Source organism: Phyllostomus discolor, chromosome 5 (assembly GCF_004126475.2).
Source record: "Phyllostomus discolor isolate MPI-MPIP mPhyDis1 chromosome 5, mPhyDis1.pri.v3, whole genome shotgun sequence".
NCBI lineage: Eukaryota > Metazoa > Chordata > Mammalia > Chiroptera > Phyllostomidae > Phyllostomus > Phyllostomus discolor.
This window is the reverse complement of record NC_040907.2, coordinates 126,466,157-126,492,415: the sequence shown is the minus strand read 5'-3', so window position 1 is coordinate 126,492,415 and position 26,259 is coordinate 126,466,157. Positions and strand designations below refer to the sequence as shown.

The 26,259-nt window shown below is 45.2% G+C and overlaps 1 protein-coding gene across 1 annotated transcript in view; it reads left to right on the top strand.

Annotated features, from left to right (window-relative positions):
• LOC114497169 (core histone macro-H2A.2) overlaps window positions 1–26,259 on the top strand; it is a 53,406-nt gene that overhangs the window by 5,714 nt on the left and 21,433 nt on the right. The window contains exon 2 of the mRNA XM_028512771.2: window positions 18,618–18,848. Coding sequence (XP_028368572.1) covers window positions 18,677–18,848 — 172 coding nt within the window. The 5' untranslated portion in view covers window positions 18,618–18,676. The remainder of the gene's footprint in view (window positions 1–18,617; window positions 18,849–26,259) is intronic.

The window sequence follows — 26,259 nt, the reverse complement described above, 5'->3', positions numbered from 1 at the left end:
CCCCTGTCTATTTTGTACCTACCATTTATGCTACTTATTCTTTGTACCTTTTCCCCCTTCTCTCTCCCTCCTACTCCCCCACTGATAACCCTCCATGTGATCTCCATTTCTGTGATTCTGTTCCTGTTCTAGTTGTTTGCTTAGTTTGTTCTTGTTTGTGTTTTTTTTTATGTTCAGTTGTTGATAGTTGTGAGTTTGTTGTCATTTTACTGTTCATAGTTTAGATCTTTTTCTTAGATAAGTCCCATTAACATTTCATATAATAAGGGCTGGGTGAGGATAAACTCCTTTAGTTTGACCTTATCTGGGAAGCACTTTATCTGCCCTTCCATTCTAAATGATAGCTTTGCTGGATAGAGCAATCTTGGATATAGGTCCTTGCTTTTCAAGGACCTACATCCTTGTTCCAGTTGAATGATTTTGAATATTTCTTTCCAGCTTCTTCTTGCCTGTAAGGTTCCTTTTCAGAAATCAGCTGATAGTCTTATGGACACTCTTTTGTAGGTAACTGTCTGCTTTTCTCTTGGCTGCTTTTAAGATTCTCTCCTTATCTTTAATCTTGGCTAATTTAAATATGATGTGTCTTGGTGTGTTCCTTCTGGAGTCCAACTTCTTTGGGACTCTCTGAACTTCCCAGACTTGCATGTCTATTTCCTTTGCCAGATTAGGGAAGTATTCCTTCATTATTTTTTCAAATAAATTTTCAATTTCTTGCTTTTCCTCTCCTCCTTCTGGCATCCCTGTGGTTCAGATGTCAGAACATTTAATGTTGTCCCAGAGGTTCTAAGCCTCTTCTCATTTTTTTGAATTCTTATTTCTTCATTTTGTTCCAGTTGAATGTTTATTCCTTCCTTCTGCTCCAAATCATTGATTTGAGTCCCAGTTTCTTTCCTGTCACTGTTGATTCCCTGCATATTTTTCTTTATTTCATTTTGCATAGCCTTCACTTCTTCCTTTATTTTGTGTCCGTACTCAGTCATTTTTGTGAGCATCCTGATTATCAGTGTTTTGAACTCTGTATCTGATAGATTGGCTGTCTCTCTGTCGCTTAGTTTTTTTTCTGGAGTTTTGATCTGTTCTTTTATTTGGGCCATATTTCATTGTCTCAGTGCACCTGTCACATTATAAGAGGTGGAGCCTTAGGTATTTGCCAGGGCGGGGCAACCCACTTCACTGCATTCTGGTGCTATATGTGGGGGAAGGGTCCCAAGAGGGAACCATGCTGCTTGCATGGCTCTCAGCCAGCTTTCAGTCACTTCCCTCACTACCCACAAGCAAATCACCCTTTCTGGTGCTGATTCCCGAGTGGGTGGGTTTGTGGACGTTGTAGGACCTGTTCACCCCTCCAAACTCTTCTGTGAGACGGGGAGTTTCTCCCAGCACTGCAACCCCCACAGGTTTTTACAGCCAGAGGTTTTTGAAACTTTCTTTTCCCAGCACTGGAACCCCAGGGTGTGTGGTCTGTCTCGCTCCCCAGTTGTTCCTCCCAGTTTATCAACACATAAATGTGGGACCACCTCGTCCACTGCCTCGTCTACCAGCCGCTGCCTTACCATGCATCCTCCCCACCCCCTGGCTACCTGAATCTGCCCCTCCTACCGGTCTGGATGAATGTTTCTTGAACTTCTTGGCTATCAGACTTCCATACAGTTTGATTTTCTGGCAGTTCTGGTTGCTTTTTGTTTTTAAGTTGGTTGTTATCCTTCTTTAGGTTGTGCAAGGAAGCGAACAGTAGCTACCAATGCCTCTGTCTTTGCTGGAAGTCTATTTAATATTATTAAATGTATTAAATAATATACTTATTAAATAATACCTAGTAGTATAGGTAGATACTATTATGATACCCACTTTACAGAAAAACAGGGTTAAGAACATGCCCAAGGTCACCCACCACATAACTGGTGGGAGTGGAGTGAGGACTCCAGCCCAGGGGACCTTACTTCTCAGCCCTGTATCCTTACATCCCTTTGGTGCCAGCATTCCGGTAACTCTCAGATTATGTTCATTTTAATATTATGCAAACTTTTATATTAAATTCCTTATTTGAATCACCATTTTACCTTTGTCAAATGAAAGATGAAGAGCATCAAATTGAGCCACATAACACTGTACTTTAAACAGTCTGTTACAGAGTATTAAATAAGATAAATCTGGTGGTTTCTCTGAGCCTATAATCTTCATTTATCCATCTCACCATCCATCATACTTTGCCCTATTTATTTGACTGACATTGCCAATTTGGGCTTGGAATAGAGTAAGTAATTCAAGTCCAAATTCTCATGCTTTGACAGAAATTTGTGCGTGAATATGGGTAGGACCACCAGGCTAAGTACAGGGACGTTTACTTCGGATAATTCTGTGATGTCAGAAGAATTCACTACAGCAACTATACTGTTTAACTCAAAATTGCAACATGTAGCCTGACCAAAGATTTGGGGGTTGTTTCTAGATGAGAGGCAGTCCTGATGATATAATTTAGATGCCTAAATTTGGGGTGTCTCCATGACTACAGGACAAACATATAACAAAATAAAATCAAGCTCACCCTGGGAAGCCCAGGCCCTGTGTTGACTGGCCTGGCCCTGCTGATGGTGTAGACACAGAATTGTGTAACTTGGGTTTTGTTCTGCCATCGCTGTTCAATAAAACCATTAAAATTAAATAGTGGTGGTAGACTATGAAAAGTGAACTCCAGCAGCTTATAAAATGCATACCATAAACTTTTAGATCAGATGATAATTCACTGGCTTCCCCACCAGAGTGCTAAACTTCCAACTTGATCAGTCTTCCAGAAATTGACTGAAGTCAAGTATTGCCCGCCTGCCACCAAAGTGGATTTTTACCTCCGCTGGTCTGTGGTGAACAGTGTAGGTTCTTGTCTCAGGGTGGAGAAGAGACAGTCCCGTAAGCACAACAAAACAGAGTTCTCGGGCCCAGTTTTTCTTTCCTGTGGTTATTGTGGGTGATAAAATACTGACTTTAAAGGAAGGCTCACTGGCATGTGGCAAAATTCTACCCGGTCGTTCCATCTCTATGAATGTAAGTAACAGATTGGAGAGGAGGGGAGGTCAAAAGGAGTGACATTTTGAGCATCTTCGTCGAAAAGCATCATCTTTCAGGTTGCAAAGGACCTCAGAGGTCAGTGGGGGCAGTGGTTCTCAGGGGGAGCTCCACAGAGCTCAAGACTTCCTCAGAGGCCCAGGGCTGGAAAAGTGGGGACCAAGACTTTGAGGTTCCCAGGCACTTCCCCATTCCAACCAACACAGAGCCCTTCCTTCCATCTATTTTATGTATTAGAGCTCCTGAAAGGTATCTTTTGAACAAAAGGGAAGGTCTGGAAAATCAGCTGATTTGTTGGTCAATGCAGAACTAGACCCCCTCTCATCCCCACTACCCACACACCTCCTGGTTCGTGGCACCTTCCATTCTGCCACTGTGATGCCCCCTAGATGTCCAGCCAGTTCTACCCACAGGTGAAATGACATGGTATGGCTAGTGGTTAATGTGCCAGGGCCCAGGGGCTATGGGGGACCCCACATGAGCAACACAGCCCATCACTAGCATAAAACAGTGCAGCCGAAGCTGCAGTCCCCCAGCTACCTGTCTCCACGGTGCAACCTCTGCCTGAGGACTGACAGTAAGGAAAACAGGGTGAGAGGAGATGCGGAAACGGGCAGCTGCCTCTGCTTAGAGCACAGTATGTTCTAGCTTTGGGAACCCACAGCTGGTCCCCACTATGTACTCAGTGGCCCAGCAGTCATGGGTGTCTGGACTGCAGCCCACCTGCAGTCTGGTGCTGGCCACTCATTCCCACCCCCAGAGGGAGTGCCCGTGTCCCGAACTCCCACCTGAGAAGCTCCCCTTGGTTCAGACAAAGCCAGTCCCCCGCTCGGAGAAGCAAGGCGGGCCACGGTTTATACCAATAAACCTCACTAACAATTTGAAACTTCGACTTTGAGGAAACACAATAGCTTGCCCACTGTTCCTATTTGCCAGTTCCCCAAAAGCAAGAAGACAGGAGACCAGCCTGGACCTAGTGAAAGGTTGTTTTGTTTTTATTTTGTTTTCCATGAATAAATTGATTCGGGAAGGCAAACCTGTTCATTTTCTTCTGGGATGCATTGCTATAACTCAGATTCAAGGAGAACTAAAGTTATTTTTATTCATTCATTTCCCATCCAACTAGTACAACGAGTGGCCAAACATATTTATAGTAGAAAATACTATAAGGCTAATAAAAGGGAAATACAATATAGGTCAACAGCTTATACTTTTCTCTTTAGAAAAAGAGAAGACTTTAGCTTGGGTTCAACGAAGACAAAATGTGTTAAAAGTCATTGCATCATCCTGGCTGGTGTGGCTCAGTGGACTGAGCATCGGCCTGTGAACCAAAGGGTCGTCGGTTCAATTCCCAGTCAGGGTGCATGCCTGACTGGGAAGATCCCCAGTGGGGGGCACACGAGAAGCAACCACACATTGATGTTTCTCTCCTTCTCCTTTTCTCTCCCTTCCCCTCTCTCTAGAAATAAGTAAATAAAATCTTTTTTTTTAAGTCATTGCATACTGCAGTCCCGCAGATAGCCTAAATGCATTCCGTATCATGTGCGCCCACCCTGTGCTCTGCTGCCCTCTGGGATGGCCATCCCTGCTGAGGGCCCGAGACAGCCACACAAGCTCTGCCTCTGTATGAGAAAGAGTGTGCTGGTAGCTGAGCTTCCCACTAGATTACTCCAGGACATGACTTGAAATACATTTTAAAAAGGGAATGATTTGTAACCCAATGGTATAATTTAAATAAATTGGGTTAATGCTTGGTTCTAACGTTCATGGATGGTTAATTTGGTTAATTTGATCCGCATGTCATTTTGATGAAATTGCATTTGATAGAGCTCTTTACATTATAAATTGTTAATGTGCTTTAACAGATACGACGATAAAATTATTGACTATTCTCATTCACTTAAAGGTGGCCTTGGAAGAAAATGGTTTGGAAAGTATTACTTGTGCAATAATGATTTGCCCTTGGAGTTCATAAATGGGAGTGTAATAGAGCAAGTGATTTAGCCAGTATTACTGAAAGTGGTTTTCACAGCTAAAAAATAATACTAACAAACTATGATTATTTTAATACAGCACTTAGGGTAACACACCAAAATATATTAGAATTCTATTACTTGCAAAGCTAAAAGATTTTTTCATACCCTTTAAAAATATATTTCTACATATAGTTAATTTATTTATATTGAATTCCCTTATGCCCTACCTAGTTTTATTTCATCTCATTTTATTCTCCCAAAGGATAATTTTCAACTGGCAGAGTAAAGATGCTTCACTGCAGTGTCTACTTCATTTTTTCATAAATATTTACAATATAAAATATTCTGAAGCACAATACTTACTATACAGATTAGGGAAATACCATGGGGACTAAAAATGAATAAATCGAATAAATTTCAACAATTTTAAAACACTGCATGAATCTGTTAGGGGATGACACTATGAATTCCATGTTTATATACATTTCAGAAAGCAATAAAGTCCTTTTTAAATTCATTACATCATTAAAAAGCGATAAGACCTGTTATTTCTAGATTTAAGATCATGTATATGTGAAAGCCTTTTGATTTGTATTCTTCCGAAGAGCTCGATCTCAGAGAGAACTTTAAAATCAGCTGTCTTGTAATTCCAGATCCCTCGTGGAGGTGCCCGTGAGCCCGACTCACCCTCACCTCTGACACACTGGCCTGGAGCCGCCGCCCCCAGTCTCAAATGATTGCTCTCTCTTTTGTTAAAGCCGCTTTGCAGAAGCCTGGTGGCAGAAAAATGGTCATTTAGATTAAAACTGCTGACGGCTCTTAATGAGACATCTTGCTGATCGGCTAGAGTTTGTCAAGTTTCTGATCAGTTAGCATATAAGAAAAATTTCAAGAAGTTGTTTGAGGCACAGAAAAAATAGTTTACTTTTTATCAGCTCCTTTATGCTTGAGAAAGAATTTATTGAAATTAAGAGAAAATATTGGTCTAAAGAAACCAGACTATTTTGTCTTCTCACAGTGTTTCCCCTCCACGGCAGTTCATCCAGTCAGAGCAAATGCTTAAGATTTTTCCTTTCTTTTCTCTCCTTCCTTCTGGGATTACAGTATAATTTTAAATATTGTTTACAGGAGTACGCTATAATCATACAAATACAAAGACACCAAATTTGATTCTATTATATTAATTAGTCTTATACAATCTCTTGATACAAAATTTTATATTCCTCAATTATCTCAAGACCAATTAGTTTCCATTGACTCACCTGGTAATGAAAGTGATCTAAATTTTTAATATGACATTATTACTCAATTATAAAACAGTTGAGCCTTTTCTCTTTGCCAGCATACTCATTTCTAGGCTAATTCCCAAATGATGTTTGTTAAGATGTTAAATTAAAGTGACATTTTGTTTCCAGTTCGAAATCATGGCCTGCACACATGTGCTTTCCATCGCAGGAGCCCCTCCAAAATAATGGTAAAGAAGCACAAAAAAATAAATACTGCCCTGGCTGGTGTGGCTTAGTGGACTGAGTGTGGGCTTCGAACCAAAGGGTCGCCAGTTCGATTCCCAGTCAGGGAACATGCCTGGGTTGCAGGTCAGGTCCCAGTGGAGGCCATGTGAGAGACAACCACACATTGATGTTTTTCTCCCTCTCTTTCTCCCTCCCTTCCCCCCTCTATAAATTAAAACCTTTAAAAATAAAAAATAAGCCCTGGCTGGCGTAGCTCAGTGGATTGAGCGCCAGCTGGGAACCAAAATGTCCCAGGTTCGATTCCCAGCCAAGGTACATGCCTGGGTTGCAGGCCATAACCCCCAGCAACCACACATTGATGTTTCTCTCTCTCTCTCTATCTCCCTCCCTTCCCTCTCTAAAAATAAATAAATAAAATCTTTAAAAAATAAAAATAAAAATAAAAAATAAATACTTAAAAGGGGGCAGGGATGGTATTGGCCCTCAACAGATGGGAGATTTCAGCAAATTCCTGGAAGACTGCAAGTGCACAGAGCCACTCAGGCACTCTCACAAGGAAGCCACAGGCACTCTCACAGGGAAGCCACAACTAAGAATGAAAGCAAGAGGGGCTGCACTGAGGGCAGGCAGGGTGGAGAGTGGGAAGTTGTGCAAGGTCTCTCTCCAAAGCAGAGAGGCGAATGGCCTCTCTCCCTCCCTGCTCCTAGTCTGACACTCTGGCATATCTGGCATTTCTCCCCCAAACTAGTAATCTGAGATTTCCTCTCTAAAAAAATCAAACAACTACAGGGCAGGCGGGCCTAGAACTTCTAGGATGGATGCAGTTCCATGCAGTAAAGCTCCCTCATTCTGGCTTTCAGGGGCTCCTAGTTCCCCGAGGGGCCCTCTGAGGTGGTGTCCGCTCGTTGGCATGGCCTGCAGAAGCTCCCAGGGACCGTGCCTACCTTGTCTTTAGTTTTCAAGCATGAATGCGTAACCGAAGATCGCCGGGCCTTTAAGGAAAGCCAGCATGGAAGAGAAAATGAGAACACACCCACAGAACGACTGCCTGGATGAACTCAGACAACAGAAGATAACGGAAACGTAACTAGTTTCAGGGAGACTGGAAGGTACGGTGCATTTATAAAAGAATGGGATGCTGTGAAAACAGAACAAAGAACAAGAAAGAGTTCTTGGGCGTTAATCATAGGATTACCAAAATTAGATATTGAAAGGGTGAGAAAATAGAAGGAAAAGTGTGAGACTCTGAGGAACAATCAGAAGGTCCAACACCTGGCTTACAGGCAGCCCAGTAAAAGCCAAGTAAAGGGAAGCGTGAGCGAAATGAACAGGTGAGAGAACGCAAGCAAATGCAAGGACAGACAGTTCCCTGAGTTACAAGAGAAACGAACCTCAGACTGAACAGGCTTATCTCGAGTGCTGAGCAGGACGAGTGCGGTGGGCAGGATCCACACTTAGGCTCGTCCTTGTGAAATTATAGCATGTACAGACAAAATCTGAAACCTGAGGGCATGGAGCACCGGACTCCTCTGCAGTGCAGGATGATAAAAGCAGTGGGCTGATGGCTTCACAATACCAAAGCAGTATGATTTTGATGCTAAAAATTATATACCCACCAAATTATAATCCAAAGGTCATTCAGTGAAGACGGTTCCATTTTGTAAGAAGACAAAGTTCACTTCTGTGGATTGTTTCTTCAAGTGGATATAGCAAGAAAGGAACGGAGAAGGCCAAGAAAGAGTCAGGGTCACGGACAGGTGGGGAAGACGGTTCTAGGGTGACCAGAGGGCAGCACCACCGTTCTGCCGAGAGCTGGAGGCCAGAGTGCTTCCGGATGAGGGTCTCTGGGCAGGAAGCGGCCCCGTGCAAAGAACAGTGTGATGGAGAAGCTGGGTGATGTTCACCACGTGGGAAAGGCACATTTCCCTTTGGTCAAGACAAGAACAAAGAAGAACACATTTGATCCTTGTTATTCACAGATCCCATATGTGTGAATCCACCCACTCAATAAAATTTATTTGTAACACCCACACCGATACATTCCCCGTGGCAGTGTGCTGCCGTTCAAGGATATGCACAAAGCCACAAAAAACAGGAGCCACACAGCGCACACCTTCCCCGCTGAGGCGGAACCAGGCCACTCGGCCTTATTGCATCTCACCCTACAAACCAGTGTCCATTCCGTGGTTTATTTAGTGTCACATTTTCACATTTTCGTGCTTTCTGTCGGTTTTGCTGTTTGGAATGGCTTCCACCTGTAGTGCTGAGGTGCTGTGTAGTGCTCCTCAGCACAAGAAGGGGATGCGCCTTCTGGACAAAGCACATGTGTTACATAAGGTTTGCTCAGGCCTAAGTTGTAGGGCTATTCGCCGTGAGTTCAATGTTAATGAATCAATAATATGTTTTAAGTAAGGTGTCTTTAAATAGAAATACACATGAAACAAGTTTATGTATTGATCAATTGTTGAAAAACTCGTGACCAGAGACTCACAGCAGCCTCGCCCCGTTTCCCCGAGGAGCAGCCGTTCACTGTTCACGAGCCAGGTGCTTCCGGCCGATTTGCAGAACAGACCTGCAGTAGCCCCCACTAATCCACTGAGATATATTTTAAAGGCCCGTGGATGCCTGAAGCCGCAGATAGTACTCAACCTGCATGTACAGTAAACCCATGGAACCTTGCCCATAGGCTCTTGGAAACTGCAACTTTAAGGGCAACAGCATATGATCACATATGAAACCAGTTTCACCAGAGGCTACGTGATACAAACAAGATTTAAGTTCCTACAGCATCTTTCTGGTCACAAAAACATCACCAAACTTAAAGACCCAAAACACTTCTAGTATTAAACATTAAAATAAATGTGAGGTCTACATATATTAAGAAAAATTAATGAAAACAAGTAAGGTAATTATTTTCCAACTCGCGTATTCCAGTGCGGGGTCACAGGTGGCAGAGCCTCTCTCTGCATCCCAGGGTCCGGGGGCAGGCACCCTCTTCACGGGGCATGTCACACCCACGCTCACTCAGATGTGACAACTCAGACACGCCAGTTCACTGCACGTGTACCTCTTGGGGATGTGGGAAGAAACCGGAGTCCACCGAGAAAATTCACATGGAAGTGGGGAGAATGCGAAGACTCCACACAGACAGTGGCCCAGTGCTGGGAGTTGATTTTGTTCTCATCAGCGTTAACAACAAAATGATGTTGAGTGGACATTTCCAGTCAAGATAGAGATGTATGTAGAGACGCTTCGCCTTCTTGCACAGCCATAGGAAGGGTCACAACTAACCTCAAAACAAAATCCACCCAGAACTGCCAGAAAATCAAGCTGTATGGAAGTCTGACAACCAAGGATTTAAAGAAGACATATTCACCCAGACAGGCAGGAGGGGTGGAGCCAGAGAGCCGGGGCAGAGGGGGCGTGATGTGGTGGCAGTGAGGAGGTGGCAGCAGGGGCCAGTGGAACAGGCAGTCCCATGTTAGGGATCCCTGGGGAGCAAGTCCCAGGTCAGAAGTGCAGCCCAGAGTTCCAGCACTGGGACAATAAAGTCTCATAACTCCTGGCTGTAAAAACCAGTGGGGGTTGGAGCAGCGGAAGAAACTGTGGGTCTCTCCAAGGAGTCCATTTAAAGGGCCCACAGGGTCCTAGAACATGCAAACCCACACCCACTGGGAATCACTACCAGGGCAAGTAGTGGGGCCACTCGTGTAAGTGACTGGAAATAGGTCAAGTGCTGAACAAGCCTCTAGCAGTCAGGCAGCAGCATGGTGCCCTCGCTGGCCCCTCCCCCACATACAGAGCCACAAAGTGCTGAAGAAGGCTACCCCACCTGGTGATTACCTAAGGCTCTGCCCCATACAGTGTAACAGGTGCACCAAGACAGATAGTCAAAACAGCTCTACCTAATACTCAGAAACAAACACAGGGAGGCTGCCAAATTGGAGACAAATATGTCTCAAATGAAAGAACAGAACAAAACCCCAGGAAAAGAAGTAAGCGAAATGAGGGTAGCCAACCTGTCACATGCAGAGTTTAAAACACTGGTGATATGGATGCCCAGAGATCTCATGGAGTATGGTGAATGCATAAGGGAAGAAATGAAGGCTACACTAAGTGAAATGAAAAAATCCACAGGGAACCAACAGTGAAGGGAAGGAAACAGGGATTCAAATCAACAAATTGGATGATAAGGAAGAACTAAACAGTCAACCAGAGCAGAACGAAGAAGCAAGAATACAAAAAAGACAAGGAGAGAATAAGAAGACTCTGGGGCATCTCCAAAAGTGCCAACATGCAAATCATAGGGATGCCAGAAGGAGAAGAGGAAGAGCAAGAAATTGAAAACTTATTTGAAAAAACAATGAAAGAGAACTTCCCTAATTCGGCAAAGGAAATAGACATACAAGTCCAGGAAGAACAGGGAGTCAACAAGTTGGACCCAGAGAGGGCCACACCAAGACACATGGTAATTAAATTGTCAAAAGTTAAAGAGAGAATCTTAAAAGCAGCAAAAGCAAAGCAGAGAGTAACCTACAAGGGAGTTCCCATAAGACTAACAGCTGATTTCTCAAAAGAAACTTGGCAGGCAAGAGACTGGCAAGAAGTATTCAAAGTGATAAAAAGCAAGGACCTATATCCAAGATTACTCTATACAGCAAAGCTATCATTTAGAATGGAAGGGGAGATGAACTGCTTCCCAGACAAGGTAAAGCTAAAGGAGTTCATCATCACCAAGCCACTATTATATAAAATGTTGAAGTGACTTATCTAAGAAAAAGAAGATCAAAACTATGAACATTAAAATGATAAAAAAAACTCACAACTATCAACAACTGAATTTAAAAAACAAAAACAAACTAAGCAAACAACCAGATCAGAAACAGAATCATTGATATGGAGATCACATGGAGGCTTATCAGCTGAATGGAGAAGGGGGAGAATGGGAGAAAAGGTACAGGTAATAAGACACATAATTGGTAAGTACAGAATAGACAGGGGGTTGTTAAGAACAGTATAGGAAATGGAAAATCCAAAAAACTTATATGCACAACCCATGAACATGAACTGAGCAGGGATGGATTGCTGGAGGGAAGGAAGTTACAGGGGAGAGGGGCTCAAAGGGGGAAAAGTTGGGACAACTGCAGTAGCATAATCAAAATACACTTTTTAAAAAACGATGTTGAATCAAATGACAGTACTCAGGACCTGCTGAACTACGGTCCTACCTGTGCGTTGAACCCTCACAGAAGTCTCCGTACAAGCTCAGTGCTTTCCAATGCAACATGCTGCCGTCAGTCAGGACGCATTTTCTGTTCACATCTTCCATGCACAAATGTGCTGCCTTTTCCATTTTCACTAAGCACTTACCACGCGCTGTTGCCCTCACTTTTGCAGTCTGAGGTCTGACAGCAAAGCTGGCATGAAGTTCTATTTCCTTCACAATTTCACTGATGGAAGAGTAGTTCTTACCATAGACCTTAGCAATCTTAGCATATGATTTTTTAAAATCTTTCCTTAAGTCGAGAACTTTCACCTTTTCACTGAAAGCTCTTCAAAGCCTCTCTTTGTCATATCTGAATTGCCAGCATCTCTACTCTTGTACTTTGGGGCCATTACTAAGTAAAATAAGAGGTACTTAAACACAAGCACTGTGATACTGTGACGGTGGGTCAGATAACCAAGACTGTGGGTACTGCCTACAGGTGGGGAGCCACATACATACCATGGAGTCTCTGGACAAAGGGATGACTCACGTCCCCAATAGGAAGGCAAGAAACCAAGTAGATTTCATCACACTACTCAGAACAGCACACAATTAAAAACCTATGAATTGTTTATTTCTGGAACTTTCTATTTAATATTTTCGGAGTGAGGTTGACCACGGTTAACAGAAACTGCAAAAAGAGAAACCGGGGAGGGGTGGCCTACTGTATCACACATAACATGAGTCAACTGTAATTAGTAACTTGAGGTGAGTTGCTATACAAGAAGGACATGAAGCCAAGTAAAACGGAATGATTTCGAACAACAGTCTTTCAGAACAAAGCGAATCCATTTCTTAATACTAAGCACAAGGGTCCTAGTGTGGGAACACAGAAGAGAAACGTGAGGCTAGCACCCCTCTCAGTTCTGCAGGGAATGGTATTTACAAAGCCCTAATCATACGTATAAGTGCTGCTGATGGGATGGTTGAGAGTATAGCAGACGGAGGGAGAAATCAGGAGGTGGCATGGAGAGGAGCAGACCAGGGGAGACTGAGGCACACACATCTTATGTACGGATGACTCGAGAACATCATGCCTGAAGCGGGTGGAGTCAGAAACGGATGGAAATGTATTGTTTAACACTTCCATGGTAACCAACTGAGGAAATACACTGTCAATAATTGGAAAAGGAAGGAGAGAGTGAATTAAGTTCTAATCCTTAGACAGCATTGATAGAGACACTAAAAGTGAAAATAAATCAGGAAGAAGTATAAACATTAGAGTTTGGGAGGTAACCACCAGGAGTACAATTAAAAATTGTTACATGAAATGGCCTCTGGAAGTGAGACCGGGGGTGGGAAAAGTGAAGTGAGAGACTGTTGCTTTTTGTTTTATGCATTTCTTTACCTTTGGATTCACTTTGCTATGGGCAAGTATTACTTAGATGTAAAGATAAAATAAACTCATGTTTCACTCATACGTGGAATCTAATAAACACTGAACAAGGAAAATAGAGACAGACTCATAGATGGAGAGCAGGATGACAGCTAAGGCTGGGGAGGTTGGAGGGTGAGGGGATCGAGCAAAAAGGAAAAAGGACTCATGGACACGGACAACAGTGCAGTGATTGCAGGAGGGAGGGGGTGCAAGGAGACTAAATGGTAATGGAAAAAATATAATAAAAAGTTAAATTAAAAAAAGGAAAATAAAACAAATTTAAACAACTTAACTTTCTTGTTTTCCTTGCTTCAGGGTAACCTTACGCAGGTGATAATTATATGTTTGAGTTGGTGGTGGTGGGCACCAACAAAGAAGTTTCCAAACTTGCCCAGTCCACAGAGAACTAAGTGTCTCAGTCATTTTCTCAGGAGCTTCTAAGCCAAAAGAAATACCTACTGGCTCTATTTATTGAGCGGTTAGATCCAAACAACTTAAGTATATATGTCCTAACAGTAGTAGCTATTTGAGAAAATATTAATACATGAAATAAAAGAAAAAAGAATATTTATATCCCATTCTTAAGTAACCACAATGAATCGCACGCAGGACGTGTGTGCCTGGTGGACACTGCACAGCTTCTCAGGCCTAAGGGTCAGACTGGAGACTGCCACTGTCATTTTCTGCTCCATGTCGATTTTCACCCAGCACTTGCTTTTAATCAGAGCAACAGCCAAAAACTCAGTTTTACAAAGACTCGGTGTCATTAAAAGGAAAAGAGTGCAAATTCCCGTGAGCCACTGGCAGGACCACTGTGAGCTGGTGGTTGTGGGGTCCAATGGAGGGTGAGTAGCACTGTATTTTCTTTGAAATCTTAAACACCCTCTGTTATGTCCCAGGGTGCCTTGGTACACAGTTTGGGAACCAAGTCTCTCACGTCTATTTGAAGTATTATGGTCTATCATAAAACTTTATTGGAAAACATTTGAGGACAAGGGCCTGTGTACATTCTGCAATGACTAGTGTAGTTTCTTATTCAATAGTAAATGCTCCATAAATATGTACTTTCATTGAATCTATGATGTCATAGGTTGCAAGATGCATACTGATTTCTAGAGATAGTAAAATGTTTTTTAAAAAGACCGCTGTAAAATCAATGAAATACAGTAGTTATGTGAATAGGCTGGTGTGAGTTTATCGCCCGTGTCTGAGTCAGCGCTGCAGTTTAATATTTGCCCTTGTGATACCTGTAAAATCAACCTCATCAGGATCTTTATGGGCTGAAAACCTGATCATGAAAATAAATCCTCAAACAACGGTGTTCGAATATGCGTTCTTCCCCAGTGCACACAAAACCAGTCTGTTCTTCCTGCTGCTGCCCTCCTGGAGGCGAAAGGGAATGGGCAGCCAGCACTGCCTCCTCCCCCTTCTTTCCTTGAATTTTGAGTTTTATTTTCCTGTCCCCCACAGTTAACACGCTGATAACTCTCCCATTCACTCTGCATGTAATTACAAGACTTTACACCTTGGTGTTCTCGGTCTCTCAGGTATGAAAGGATGGATGTATCGCAGATTTAGGTTGTATGTTTCTGGTCTACCCAGTTTCTCTTAAGAACCTCAGAGCCACCTGGAGAATGGAGCCACCCAAGCATGGCTGCATGGCCCCCAGGGGGCGCCACATAGTGCTATAACTACTCAAAGACTATTCTGCAAACATGTAAACAGACTCAATGAACTAGAGTCCTTAAGCTTTACTAATTAGAGTAAAAATTTTTGTACAGCATAAGGCAAATAAATGTAAACATTTAAATATTAATGTTTGGATGGAAAGAACTGTCTGATGGACAGAAATTTCACATTGCAATAGTTCTTTTCTCTGTAGATGAGTGGCCCAACACAGACTCAAATTCACAGAAGGCAGATAACAGCCCGATCAAGTTTTTACATCACCTGACTTCCCAAGAATGGCCTAGTCAGGGGAAAGGCTGGCCTGGGAAAGAAGAAGTCAGGGGTTATAATTTCCTACAGCTCCGGGCAGAGCCAGCTCAGGCTGAGGGACGGGGGTGGTCTTTGGAAAGCACTCAAGGGGCTCCAGGAGGGGAGGCACAGCCCTTGCTTCCATCTGTGGGTTGCAGTAGGCAGGATATGCCTCCTCCCTGCCTTCCCAGGGATTCCTTGATACGATCCTGTTCTTACAGTGTTCAGGGACCCCCCCCCCCGCCAGCCCTTGGGGCCCAGGAGGTAAGCGCCTGGCTGCTTGAACTCAGCCTAATGTCTGAAAAGATGGACTCCCCGGGTACAAAGAACTCTCCGGCGCTACGGGAGCACATGCAACAGGTCCCGTTACAGTTAGACCTCAAGTGCAGCTGCATCTTCAGCTCTGTCCTAAGGCCCCAACATAGAGGGCACGGTGGAAGCCAAAGAAAGTCTTATTCCAGATGCTATGTTTGGGTGATCCCTACATTTTATAATACTCCGCTGATATGTTTATCTGTCTCACCTAACCCTGTTTTCCTTACTTGGCTGTTTTATCTTCATGAGCGTTTCAGGCCTCGGTCCCCTGGAGCCACCTGTTTTTCTTCTGCCGCTGGTCCTAATTTCCAATTTTTAGGGAAATCTGTGACTCTTCTTGGCTGACATTGGGAAAGTCCCTAGGTAGCTTTATCTTGCACACCTACTCACTCTGTGGCTCTTCTGTTTGAGGAGGCTGGAGGAGTGGGAGGGGGAGTCCTGCCCCTGTGGCATTTGTCCTCTGCGCACGGCTCTCTCTGTCAGCGGGAAAGGCCGTGACCGCCCAGTGCACATCTACCCACGGTGTGCTCCGCCTGGGGTGGGCTTTCTAGGGTTTCCTTGGTAGCCAGACCTACTAATCCTCCCCCTTCTCTCCATTTACTAGTAACTGAAAAAAAGTACATAATTGGCTTAGTGGAGTCACCAATACTAACACATTTTTGTGAACCTGCACCAGCACTTAACGCTTTAAAACACATTTCTTAAAAGGCGTAAACTTCTTTTCCAGAATCATTTGAAAGTTGAAAAAAAAAAGGAATGTTTAAGACCAGAAGGATCTTCAGGACCTGTTAGTCACTGTCTCATTTTACAGATGAGACCAGAGCTCACAGAGCCAGTCATGCAGCAGTGGGACCACACCCTGAAGTCTGTTCCCGGTGCTGGGCTCCTTCCGCTGCACCAGGAGCCACCTCCATTCTGAACTCCACAACCAGCTAGCAAACATGTTCCGTGTAGCTCGATCTGAGGACAAGGACCATCGTTTCACATTGCTTTACATGTCCCCTGGCCCTGGGACAGTGATGGCCAACAACAGGCACTCAGAACATTTACTGATGCCTGACCTAAGTTTCCTCAACATAAACCGATGGTTATAATTCTAATGTGCAGTTGCTCGCTTCCTCCAAGAGAGGACATCTGTGAGTCTGTTTATGAAGAGTTAGCAGTCGTGGGCAGCGGAAGCACAGAAAATGCAGAAGTCCTAAACACTGTGATGGCTTTATTCCTGCGCCTTACTGTGAAAGAGAGAGTATTCTGAGGCTATTTGCTCATCTTTGTTTGTGCTTAAATGTGATGAATACCTACATCCTTTGGTGGCAAAGCTATACATACAATGGGAGCATAGGGGTACATATAAACATTTAAAATGAATGTATGTGAGGCATGTAATGAAATGCCTCCAACTCGCATCCTTCACCTCAGGGATAGGAGGGTGCTGAGAATGGAGAAGGGAGTTTGTTGCTAATTCCATGCTGTTCTGTAACTCCTCAGTCATAACGGAGTTACCAGGTACTTTAGAAAATTGAACTTGATGTTCATTCTTTTATCCAGATTGAATAAATCCCAGTTTGGTACCTTTCGCATTAGCCATGCATTCATTAACCACTTTCACTCGTCATATTTTTACCACTTTCTTAGGCCTTTTCGTTGCCACCTGGGTTGTTGGTAAGCTGGCCTGGCCAAAATTTGCAATGGCTGCCTCAACAGGTAGAATCAATTTCAGTTTATTTTTTACTTTCTCGTTTTCCATCCCCAAACGAAATGGCCACTGAGAATGACGTTACTTTGGGGGCAGAGAGTTTCATTCATTAACACATTTCCTAGAAATTTTATGGTTTCTTTTCTTTGTTCTTGCTTGCTTATCCTTTGTAATGTGCTTTTACTTATTCTGAATTATATTCCATTCTTTGGTCACAGTACTCCCTCAACCAACAAAAGTTAAGCACTATTACAATTCTCTGAATTAATTTTAGCCTCACAGAGACTCTTTCAGAAACATATAATTTTTTATCTTCACACAAAACATAGCTTTCTGAAATAACAGTGGGTTATAAACACGCCTCTCCGTGCGTCGTACTGCAGTCACTTCTTTGTGCTGATTCTGAAGTTTCTCCCCCAGGTCCACCTGGGTCCCGCATTCCAAGCAGCAGAAGCTTGGGTTGCATTCTGACTTTTAATTTGCTACGTTTGGTTACTGTGCATTAACATGTTCAATAAAACTGCATCTTCCGGCATGTTTCTATTTGTTTAAATTATTGGAAATTTTAAAAAGTGTTTCCATCTGAAAATCAGCTGTGAGCTGTAGGTCAAAGCCAACATTATAAATAAAATACTGTGATCACCCTGGCTAATGTGGCTAAGTTGATTGAGAGCCAGCCCGTGAAGCAAAGCGTCCGTGTTCAATTCCCAATCAGGGCACACACCTGGGTTGCAGGCCAGGTCCCCAGCAGGGGGTGTGCGAGAGGCAAGCACACATTGATATTTCTCTCCTTCTGTTTCTCCTTCCCGTACCCTCTCTCTAAAAATAAATAAAAATACATAAATTAATTAAATACTGTGTATTAAAATAGTCACTTCTTTACCCCCAAATTTAGTGGCTTAAAACAATACAGACTTATTCTCTCAGAGTCTGGGGGTCAGAAGTCCAAAATCAGTTACACTGGGCTAAAATGAAGGTGTCAACAGGACTGGTTCATTCTGGAAGCTCTGAGGGGAGAACTCATTTCCCTCATTCACATCACTGCTCACTCTGATCTGCCCCCTCCCTTTGCATCACATCAGACTCACCCAGATAATCCAGGATAATCTTCCCATCTCAGGATCCTGAACTTGATCACATCTGCAAAGTCCCTTCTGCCATGTGAGGTTTTACATTCACCAATGATTCTGGGGGTAATGAAGTGGACATCTTTGGAAGCCATTATTCAGCTGCCTAAAAGACTGACTTCTCTCTCTAGGGACAGCTCCTCTGGGCCGGTTTGATGGGGTGGGGGGATGCTTGCAAGTGGGCCTGCCAACGCCCCTGCAAAGACCCCAGACCCAGCTTCCTGCCTGCTGTTGCCTGCGGGGCAGTCAGGTGTCAGCACCTAGAGTGCACACAGCACTCTAGGACCACACTACTGTCCCCAAGACACTTGTGAGCCACCCTTCCTCACCCGGTTATCTTTCCTTTCCAGCATTGTGTTAGTGCCGGGAGGCCACCGTGTCAGCAAGCTGAGAGGGAAACTGAAGCAAGATGTCGGGCCGGAGCGGGAAGAAGAAAATGTCCAAGCTGTCCCGTTCAGCCAGGGCCGGTGTCATCTTCCCGGTGGGGAGGCTGATGCGTTACCTGAAAAAAGGGACGTTCAAGTACCGGATCAGCGTGGGCGCTCCCGTGTACATGGCGGCAGTCATCGAGTACCTGGCAGGTAATGTGACCTCAAGGGCCAGGTAGCCAGCCCACTCCCAGATCGCACCCTCCCCCGGGCGCCCCCTACAGGCTGGGAGGGGTGCAGTCTCAAGGCCACTGTAGCTGGTAACTGGGTTTCAGCTTGCCTGCGCGGCGCAACTCCATTTCTGCAGGCTAAAGTGGGGAGAAGAGACCTAAGGGGTACAGATGATAACATGGGGGAGGGAAAGGAACCCACAGTAGAGCGGCTTTTCCACACCAGCCCTGAAAAAGGTCTGTCTTGTTTAGGCAAACGCAATGTGTAAAAATCTAGGCTCCCAAAGAAGAGAAACTACCGGGAGGATGGGTGGAGGAGAGGGGAGGGGTTGGTGCTATTCATTTTGTGAAAGGGGTCATCACTTTGTGTCAAAGGCCTCATTTTACATCAATTCTGGTGCACTGAGACCGCGACTCCGCCCGCGAAGGGCACTGACCCGAGCACCGGAAGCGTCTTCAGTTGGTTCCATGAAGCCAGTAGCGCTCTGAATTTGCTCCTTTGCAGCGGAGTTTCTCTGTCTACAGTGGGTGCATAGGGAATAGCTTCTCGTATTGGTTGTTTAAATTATTTTTGTTTTTTACGAAGAGGTGAGTTTTGCTGTGTGTGTTCTTTATATATTAGAGTAACCTTCTACTTCATTTTTGTCGTTGTACTCTTGTGTCATAAACAGAAACCATACTCACAATTTCAAGGATGCTTTAAAAATATACATAAATATATCAAAATAAAAATCTGTCTCAATCAGTGTGATTAGTTCATTGAAGGGGTTGTTTCAGCCACTAGCAGCAATGCTTCAGACTCTGCCCACCAGTGACAGATTCCACAGGCACCAGGGTGAAGTCCTCGGGAAGCGCACCGGGGAGAAAAGCAAGCCTCCCCCCACTGCCCGCCTGGAAGCTGAATCCCTGCAGCCACAGCACGCAAGCCCCCAGGTGCGGCAGGGTAGACCCAGTGTCTGTCCCAGGTCCCTCTTCCCATCCTGCTTCTTCCTCAAGGGCAGTCTCTTCCTCTTTAAGTGTACGGTTCTATTCTGCCATCTTTGTCCCTGTCACTCTCGGAGCAATGTCACTGATGAGAGGTTTGCCTTGACCGACACGTGGAAACCTGTCCCCCTGGACCTTCTGTCAGGCAGGCAGACCTCAGCACCGTAAGCCTGTCCTGTATTGTGAAATGAAAGGCTTGTTCCTGGACTGAAAGTTTTTCAGGAGGGTCCTTTGGGAGAGTGGAAAGAAAGGCTGGAGGGCTCTGAAAGGTGACTGAATCAAGTGTGATAGAGCAATGCTTGTCAAAGAGGGGTCACTCCGGGGATCTTGTTGACAAAGTCTCGGGCAGGGCCTGAGACTCTGCATTTCTAACAAGCTCCCAGGTGAGGCTGATGCTGCTGGTTCAAGGACCACTCGGAGGAGCAAGATGGCAGCCTGTGTTTAGCAACAGGCCTAAGGGCTTGGGGAATGCTTGCAATGTAAGTTCCAGGTAGTTCAGTTGGTTGGAGCATCATCCACATACACCAAGGTTGCAGGTTCAATCCCTGGTCAGGGCACACATAAGAATCAAGCAGTGAATGTATAAATAAATGAAACAACAAATTGATATCTATCTCTGTCTCTCTCTCTCTTTCTCTAAATCATTAAAATAAAAGTGAAAAATAAAAATGAAACTTTAAAAAAAATAAAATGCAAAGACCTGGCTGCCCCCCACCCCCAGTGGTCTGATCCACTGGGTCTGGGGTAGAACCCAGAAATATGATGGAAAAATCTGCTGACTCCGGATGGAGAGGAAGGACTTTGAAAAAAGGTGAATGAGATTTTAAAGTAATCTGTTAGGCCCATGTCACCCCCTGAGACTGGAAACCACTTGAGTAACCCAGAGATCCCACAGCCTCTGAGCAGGGAGCTGGGTGGGGTTCCCCGTGGCCCTTCAACCCCCACCGTGCACTTCTGCTATACTGCGCTGCTCCATGATAATGCTTGTGTAATTGAAGTAATTAAATACTTCCTGTGTCTCCACTTGGCAAAAGCCTAAGCTTCATGCGCAATAAAACAAAATTTGGCCTTTTGAATCACTGACATCTCTGTTCACCTTTGATTCAGATAAAAGCTTACATTTTGCTATTTATTCATTCAGCAAATACCTGTTAAGCATCTACATGTCAGTGCACACACTCAGTCCTCAGACTGTCTCTGGTGACAGAACTGGACCACTGATAGGACGTTTCATTTGTCTTGGCTTAGTGCCCCCAGCTGCCTCCATGGCAATGCCTGCTGTGGCCTGAAGGTCACACTCTGACTTTGCGCCAGCAGGTCTTCAAAGATTCATAGTGTCTCCCACAGTACAGCGCCATCCCTGTTTCTCAGTTGAGTTCTCATACTCCTCCCTCCACCAACAGTTTTTGAACACTTACCATATGCCCAGGGTCCTAGATGCCTATGATGCAGCACAGACCAAGACAGACAGGAATCCCTGCCCTCCCGCGGAATGTGCTCTGGAGGGGAGACGGGAACAGATAAGGGAGTGTCTGTGCTGCATCAGAAGGAGCTAAGCACTAGGGGACAAATAAATCAGAAAGGAAGGACGGATAAGGGTGTTCCGGGGAGGGGGGAGGGGAGTTATAACGGCCCTACTGAGGGGGTGGCGTCTGAAGGAGGCCAGTATGTGGGCCTGCAGGTGTGTGCAGGCAGGTGCCCCAACCTGAGCGGAGGCGGGTGCTTGGCGTGTTGGGGGAACAGTGCTGGGGCCAGAGGGCTGGAGCTGAGGGAAGTGGCTTGGGCAGTAAATGAGGGCGAGGGAGAAAGGGCTTGGAGAGGGGGAACAAGAGCTAGCAATGGGAGCTCTGCAGGGTTTTGGGCAGAAGTGGAAGTGATCTCATGGCAAGGGGCGGTACAAGGGTGGAAGCGGGGCGGGGGGAGGGGGGAGCAACTGGAAGGTTATTGCAGAGATCCAGTGAGAGACGTGGTGGGAGTGGGCAGTGAAGGCACAGAGACGTGATCGGAGTGCTGCTGCATTTCAAAGGCAAACCAACCGGCTTTGCTCAGGGGTTGCACATGGAGTAGAAGAGAGAACGAGCTCCTGGAAGGATGCTGTGGCCATTAGTGTCCTCCCTCCCAACCCCCAGCCAGTCCCAGCATCCAGCACCTTCCTCGATCAAGTAGAGAAGGTGAAGTTGGTCTTGTGAGGCCCAGTCCTGTCTTCTCTGTATCCTTTACCCTCCTTTTGTGCGTTTTCTCCCTCCAAGCTCAGGCTGGAGTTAAGAGAAAGTGCTGGCTCGGTTAGATGTCAGTTTAAATCTGGTTTATTAGTATACCAGCTCCGTTACCTTGGGCTGATGCCTGAATTTCTCTGGAGATTGTGTAGCAATGTCTTGGTGCATAAGATGTACTCAATATGTGGCGATTCTTCTTCTCGCCCTTCTATTAAGAGCTGATGAAATTATTCAGGGCAAAATAACAATGACTAATTCTGTTAAAGTGTTGTATTTTGGGGCTGTATTTGCATTTTAATTAGACAAGGAGTTTTAAGCCAAAGCAGTGAATCATTATTAGTGCATTTCAGGCTGTGGTTGAACAAGTAAAAGCCAGGGGCCAGGTTTGTTAGTTGTGTCCTTTTGTTGTTTCGGAGGAAGTGTCAGTTGATTTTCATTAGGAAAGGGTGTTCACAATATGGAAGCCTCCCGTCACCCTTGAAATGACCTTCAACACTCAAGACACGAATATGACTGAATTTCTCCTTGAAGACACAACAGGAAACAGAGAGACATAGTCTTGCCTCCGCCAGGCTTGCACTCTAGCAGGGCAGGCGAGCAGGGAGCACGGCACAAGGAGACAGCACTCACTCTGGGCAGGGAAGTCACAGGAGCTTCGGGAAGGGGCGGGACAGGCACAGGGGTGGCTTCCTAATGTCAGGCAAGGGTTTTAAGACCCTAAACCCTGGTTTTTCTCAGGGTTTGGAAACCCTGATGGATTGGAAATCCGGATGCCTGGGTCTCACCCTCAGAGATCCTGGGGTGTGTTCTGGGCACCAGGGCTTTTTCAAACTCCCTGAACGATTCTTGTGGGTAGCAGAGTGGGGAAGGGGCCTCAAGGTCAGCCCTCGTCCTTCAGCCTTGGCTGGCCACTTCCTCTCAAGCCAAACTGGGAGGGTTGAGGTGTGGAGATGAAGACTTGGAGACAAGAGGGTGAGGAATTTGTATAAGGAGTCCGGCCCAGGGGAAGGGAAGGGAAGGCAGGACAGAAGGCATGGAGAATGGCGCCTGTAGCTGAAGCAGGAAATGGGAGCAGCCACAGGGTCCAGGGGAAGGGGCTCAGTTTGGGGCTGGACGGTTTTGCTGTCTGCCAGGTGCCCAGGAAGGTGGAGAGGTTAGGGATGCTGGATTCTGGCTCTGCGCCTTATCAGCTAAGAACTGTGAGACAGGTTGCTTTACTCTCTAGTGTCATGTGGGGGTTCCTTAAGATAATACATGAAAAGCGCTTAGCACCGCTCCATGCACATGGTAGCAACTTGGTCCAGGCAGCAATTGCTGCAATTGCTGCTCCCTGGAGGAAGCATTGGGCTGGAGCTACGGGTGGGGCCTCCTGGGCAGACTGTAGTGAAGCCCATGGGAGTGAGTGAGGTCACCCAGAGAGAGCGCAGTAAGAGGGCTGGAGAGCCCAGGGCGAGCCTGAGTGGCATTCTCGTGCCTGGGTTTATGGGCCAGGGAGAGGGAAATGGGTGTCAAAGGAGGCTGAGAAGGGCAGCCAGAGGTCAAGGAGAAAGGCATGAGTCTAACCGTCAGGGGTGATGGCGATGAAACCAGGCAAGGACAGCAGATCTAGCCACCTCAAGGTCATGGCAACCTTGGCAAGAACAGTGTGGATGGTCAAAGACAAACTGCAGTGGGTTGAGGAACAGGAGGTGTGGGAAGGAGGCCAAGGGGGTGAGGACTCTTCCAGGGAGTTTGGCCCAGAAGGGAAGAGAGGGGGGCAGCGGCTGCGGGGGCAGGAGAGGGTGTGACACAGGAGGCGCCTGAGCCCGGGGTCCTCAGGTTCTAGCTTCAGTGTCACTCGTGAGACCTGAAATTTAGCATTTCCTTCCTTTGTGAATGTGGGCAGCAAACCACAGTGGTGTCAGCAGCACCAGGGACTTCTTCACCAATTGAAATTACTGACATTTTTTAATTATAATCCCATCGTTACAGCTATCTGGAATGTCATTTACACTCATCATTACTTCAGACGTACAGTGGTTCATTAGACCTGCCACCAGATCTTTTTATTTAATGTGTCAATAAAGAAGCATATAGCCTACCTCATCCCAGATTTTTCAACACTTTGAAAACTATATTTCAGTGTAATTGGGGTTTTTTGGTCATCCTGTGTATTTTGGGCATTTCAAACCTTATCCTGTGTTGGCGAGGATGTAGAGAAATTGGAACCCTCGTGCATTGCTGGTGGCGATGAAAAATGGCATAGCGGCTGTGGAAGACAGTTTGATGGTCCCTCAGAAAGTTAAGAGAATTATGGTATGACCCAGCAATTCCACTCCTAGGTATGCGCCCTAAAAGAATTTAAATCAGACACTGAAACAGATACTTACACACAAATGTTCACGCAGCATTACACGCAATAGCCCCACAATGGGAACAACCCAAGTGTTTAACCCAGTTCACGTTTCCAGTGTAACTGAGAAAAATGGACTGAGGAAAACAAGCCTGAAATTCTGGAAAAATAATTTTGTATTCATCAGCAATAGATATAACATAAATATAAAATATAGAGATGAATAATTTACCATTTTATGGTGAGAAAATATCTTGTGATGCATTTTTACCTGGGAAGACAAGCAGGTCTTCAAACAGAACTGACTTTCAGGGCGCCTCACGAAATCACCGTGTACCTAGGAACCCATCATCACACATTTCCAGGCGGTCGGCGCGCTCCATTTCACATCAACCACTTCTTTATCGAACAATTTTCATTTTTCACATTTGTGTTTTGAAAAGGCGTGTGGTTGTGCAGGTTGTACCCTGCACAGGGACATGCATTCAAGGGATAGCCATTCACATCATAGACCTCAAAATAACTGTGGGAAACAAAAACAAAAACAAAACGGAATTATCTTCTGAAGGGCAGGCCCCTTGTAGGGCAGGCTTCCCCTGCTAGGTGAGTGTTCTAGGAACCCATCTGTATCAGTGCAGCAGCTGGTGGTATTGTGAGAGGCTGCATTCAGCTTCAGTGATTTTTTTTTTGAAAACTCAACATGTTTGCCCATTTCATGATGGGGGATTTAGAGCGCACCTGCCCACACAGCATTGAGTGTTCAGCAGTTTTTGACCAAAAACATGATCCCTCATGCCCCACCCTCCCTATTCACCCAACCTCGCCCTGAACAATTTTTCTTTTTGTTTCCCTGGATGAAAAATATCCTCAAAGAGAAACATTTTGCTAATGTGGAAGAGGTGAAACAAGAAACAGCAGAAGCACTAAAAGGCATCAAAATCAACAAATTCAAATGCTGTTTTGAGCATTAAAACATTTCAATAGGTGTATTGCATCAAATGGAGTGCAATTTGAAGGTGACTGGAGTTTAAACATGTTAACAATAAATACACGGTTTTTTATAAATAAATTCTGGTTTTGGGGGGGTTCCTCCTTGTATATTTATTATGAGCACTTCCAGCAGATGGCAGTAAAAGGTCTGGTTCTGATGAAATCAGGAAGGTCAAGTGTCTTGAGGAAGGGACATGCGGTACATCTTTTTTGTTTTTGTGTTTTTAAGATTGTATTCATTTTAGAGAGGGGGAAGGGAAGGAGAAACAGAGGGAAAGAAACATCAATGTGTGTTGTTGCCTCTAACATGCCCCCTACTGGGGACCTGGCCCACAACCCAGGCATGTGCCCTAACTGGGAATCGAACCAGCAACTATTTGGTTCACAGGCCCGTGCCCAATTCACTGAGCTACACCAGCCAGGGGCAGTACATCTTCTAATTTGCACAAAGGCACTTATGACCTAGCAGTAGCCTTTTTGGCATGGATCTAGAGGACAAAACTGGAGACAAAGAAACTATTTAGATGGCCATTACTATTTGCTGGGCTGGAAGAAAATGGCAACAAGCATGGAGAAGAGGGGCAAAGGTGTGTGAAGTTGATGAGGCTGGGAGGCAGGAGGGAGAAAGAGGAGGGGGAGGAAATGACCCTCAGGTCTGTGCCAGACCCAAGGGTGATGGGAGGAGCAGGTTTGGGAAAGGGATGATTTGGATTTGGGAAGTTTGATTTACCTGTGGGACACCGATGTGAGGAGTCCCAGGTGACATCACAGGAGAACTGGTGGTGCAAATCTGACCACGTGGCCAGGTAGGTGGAAGCTGGAGCCACGAGTGGATGTGACTCCCCCCAAAGACTGCATGGCCTGAGCAGAGC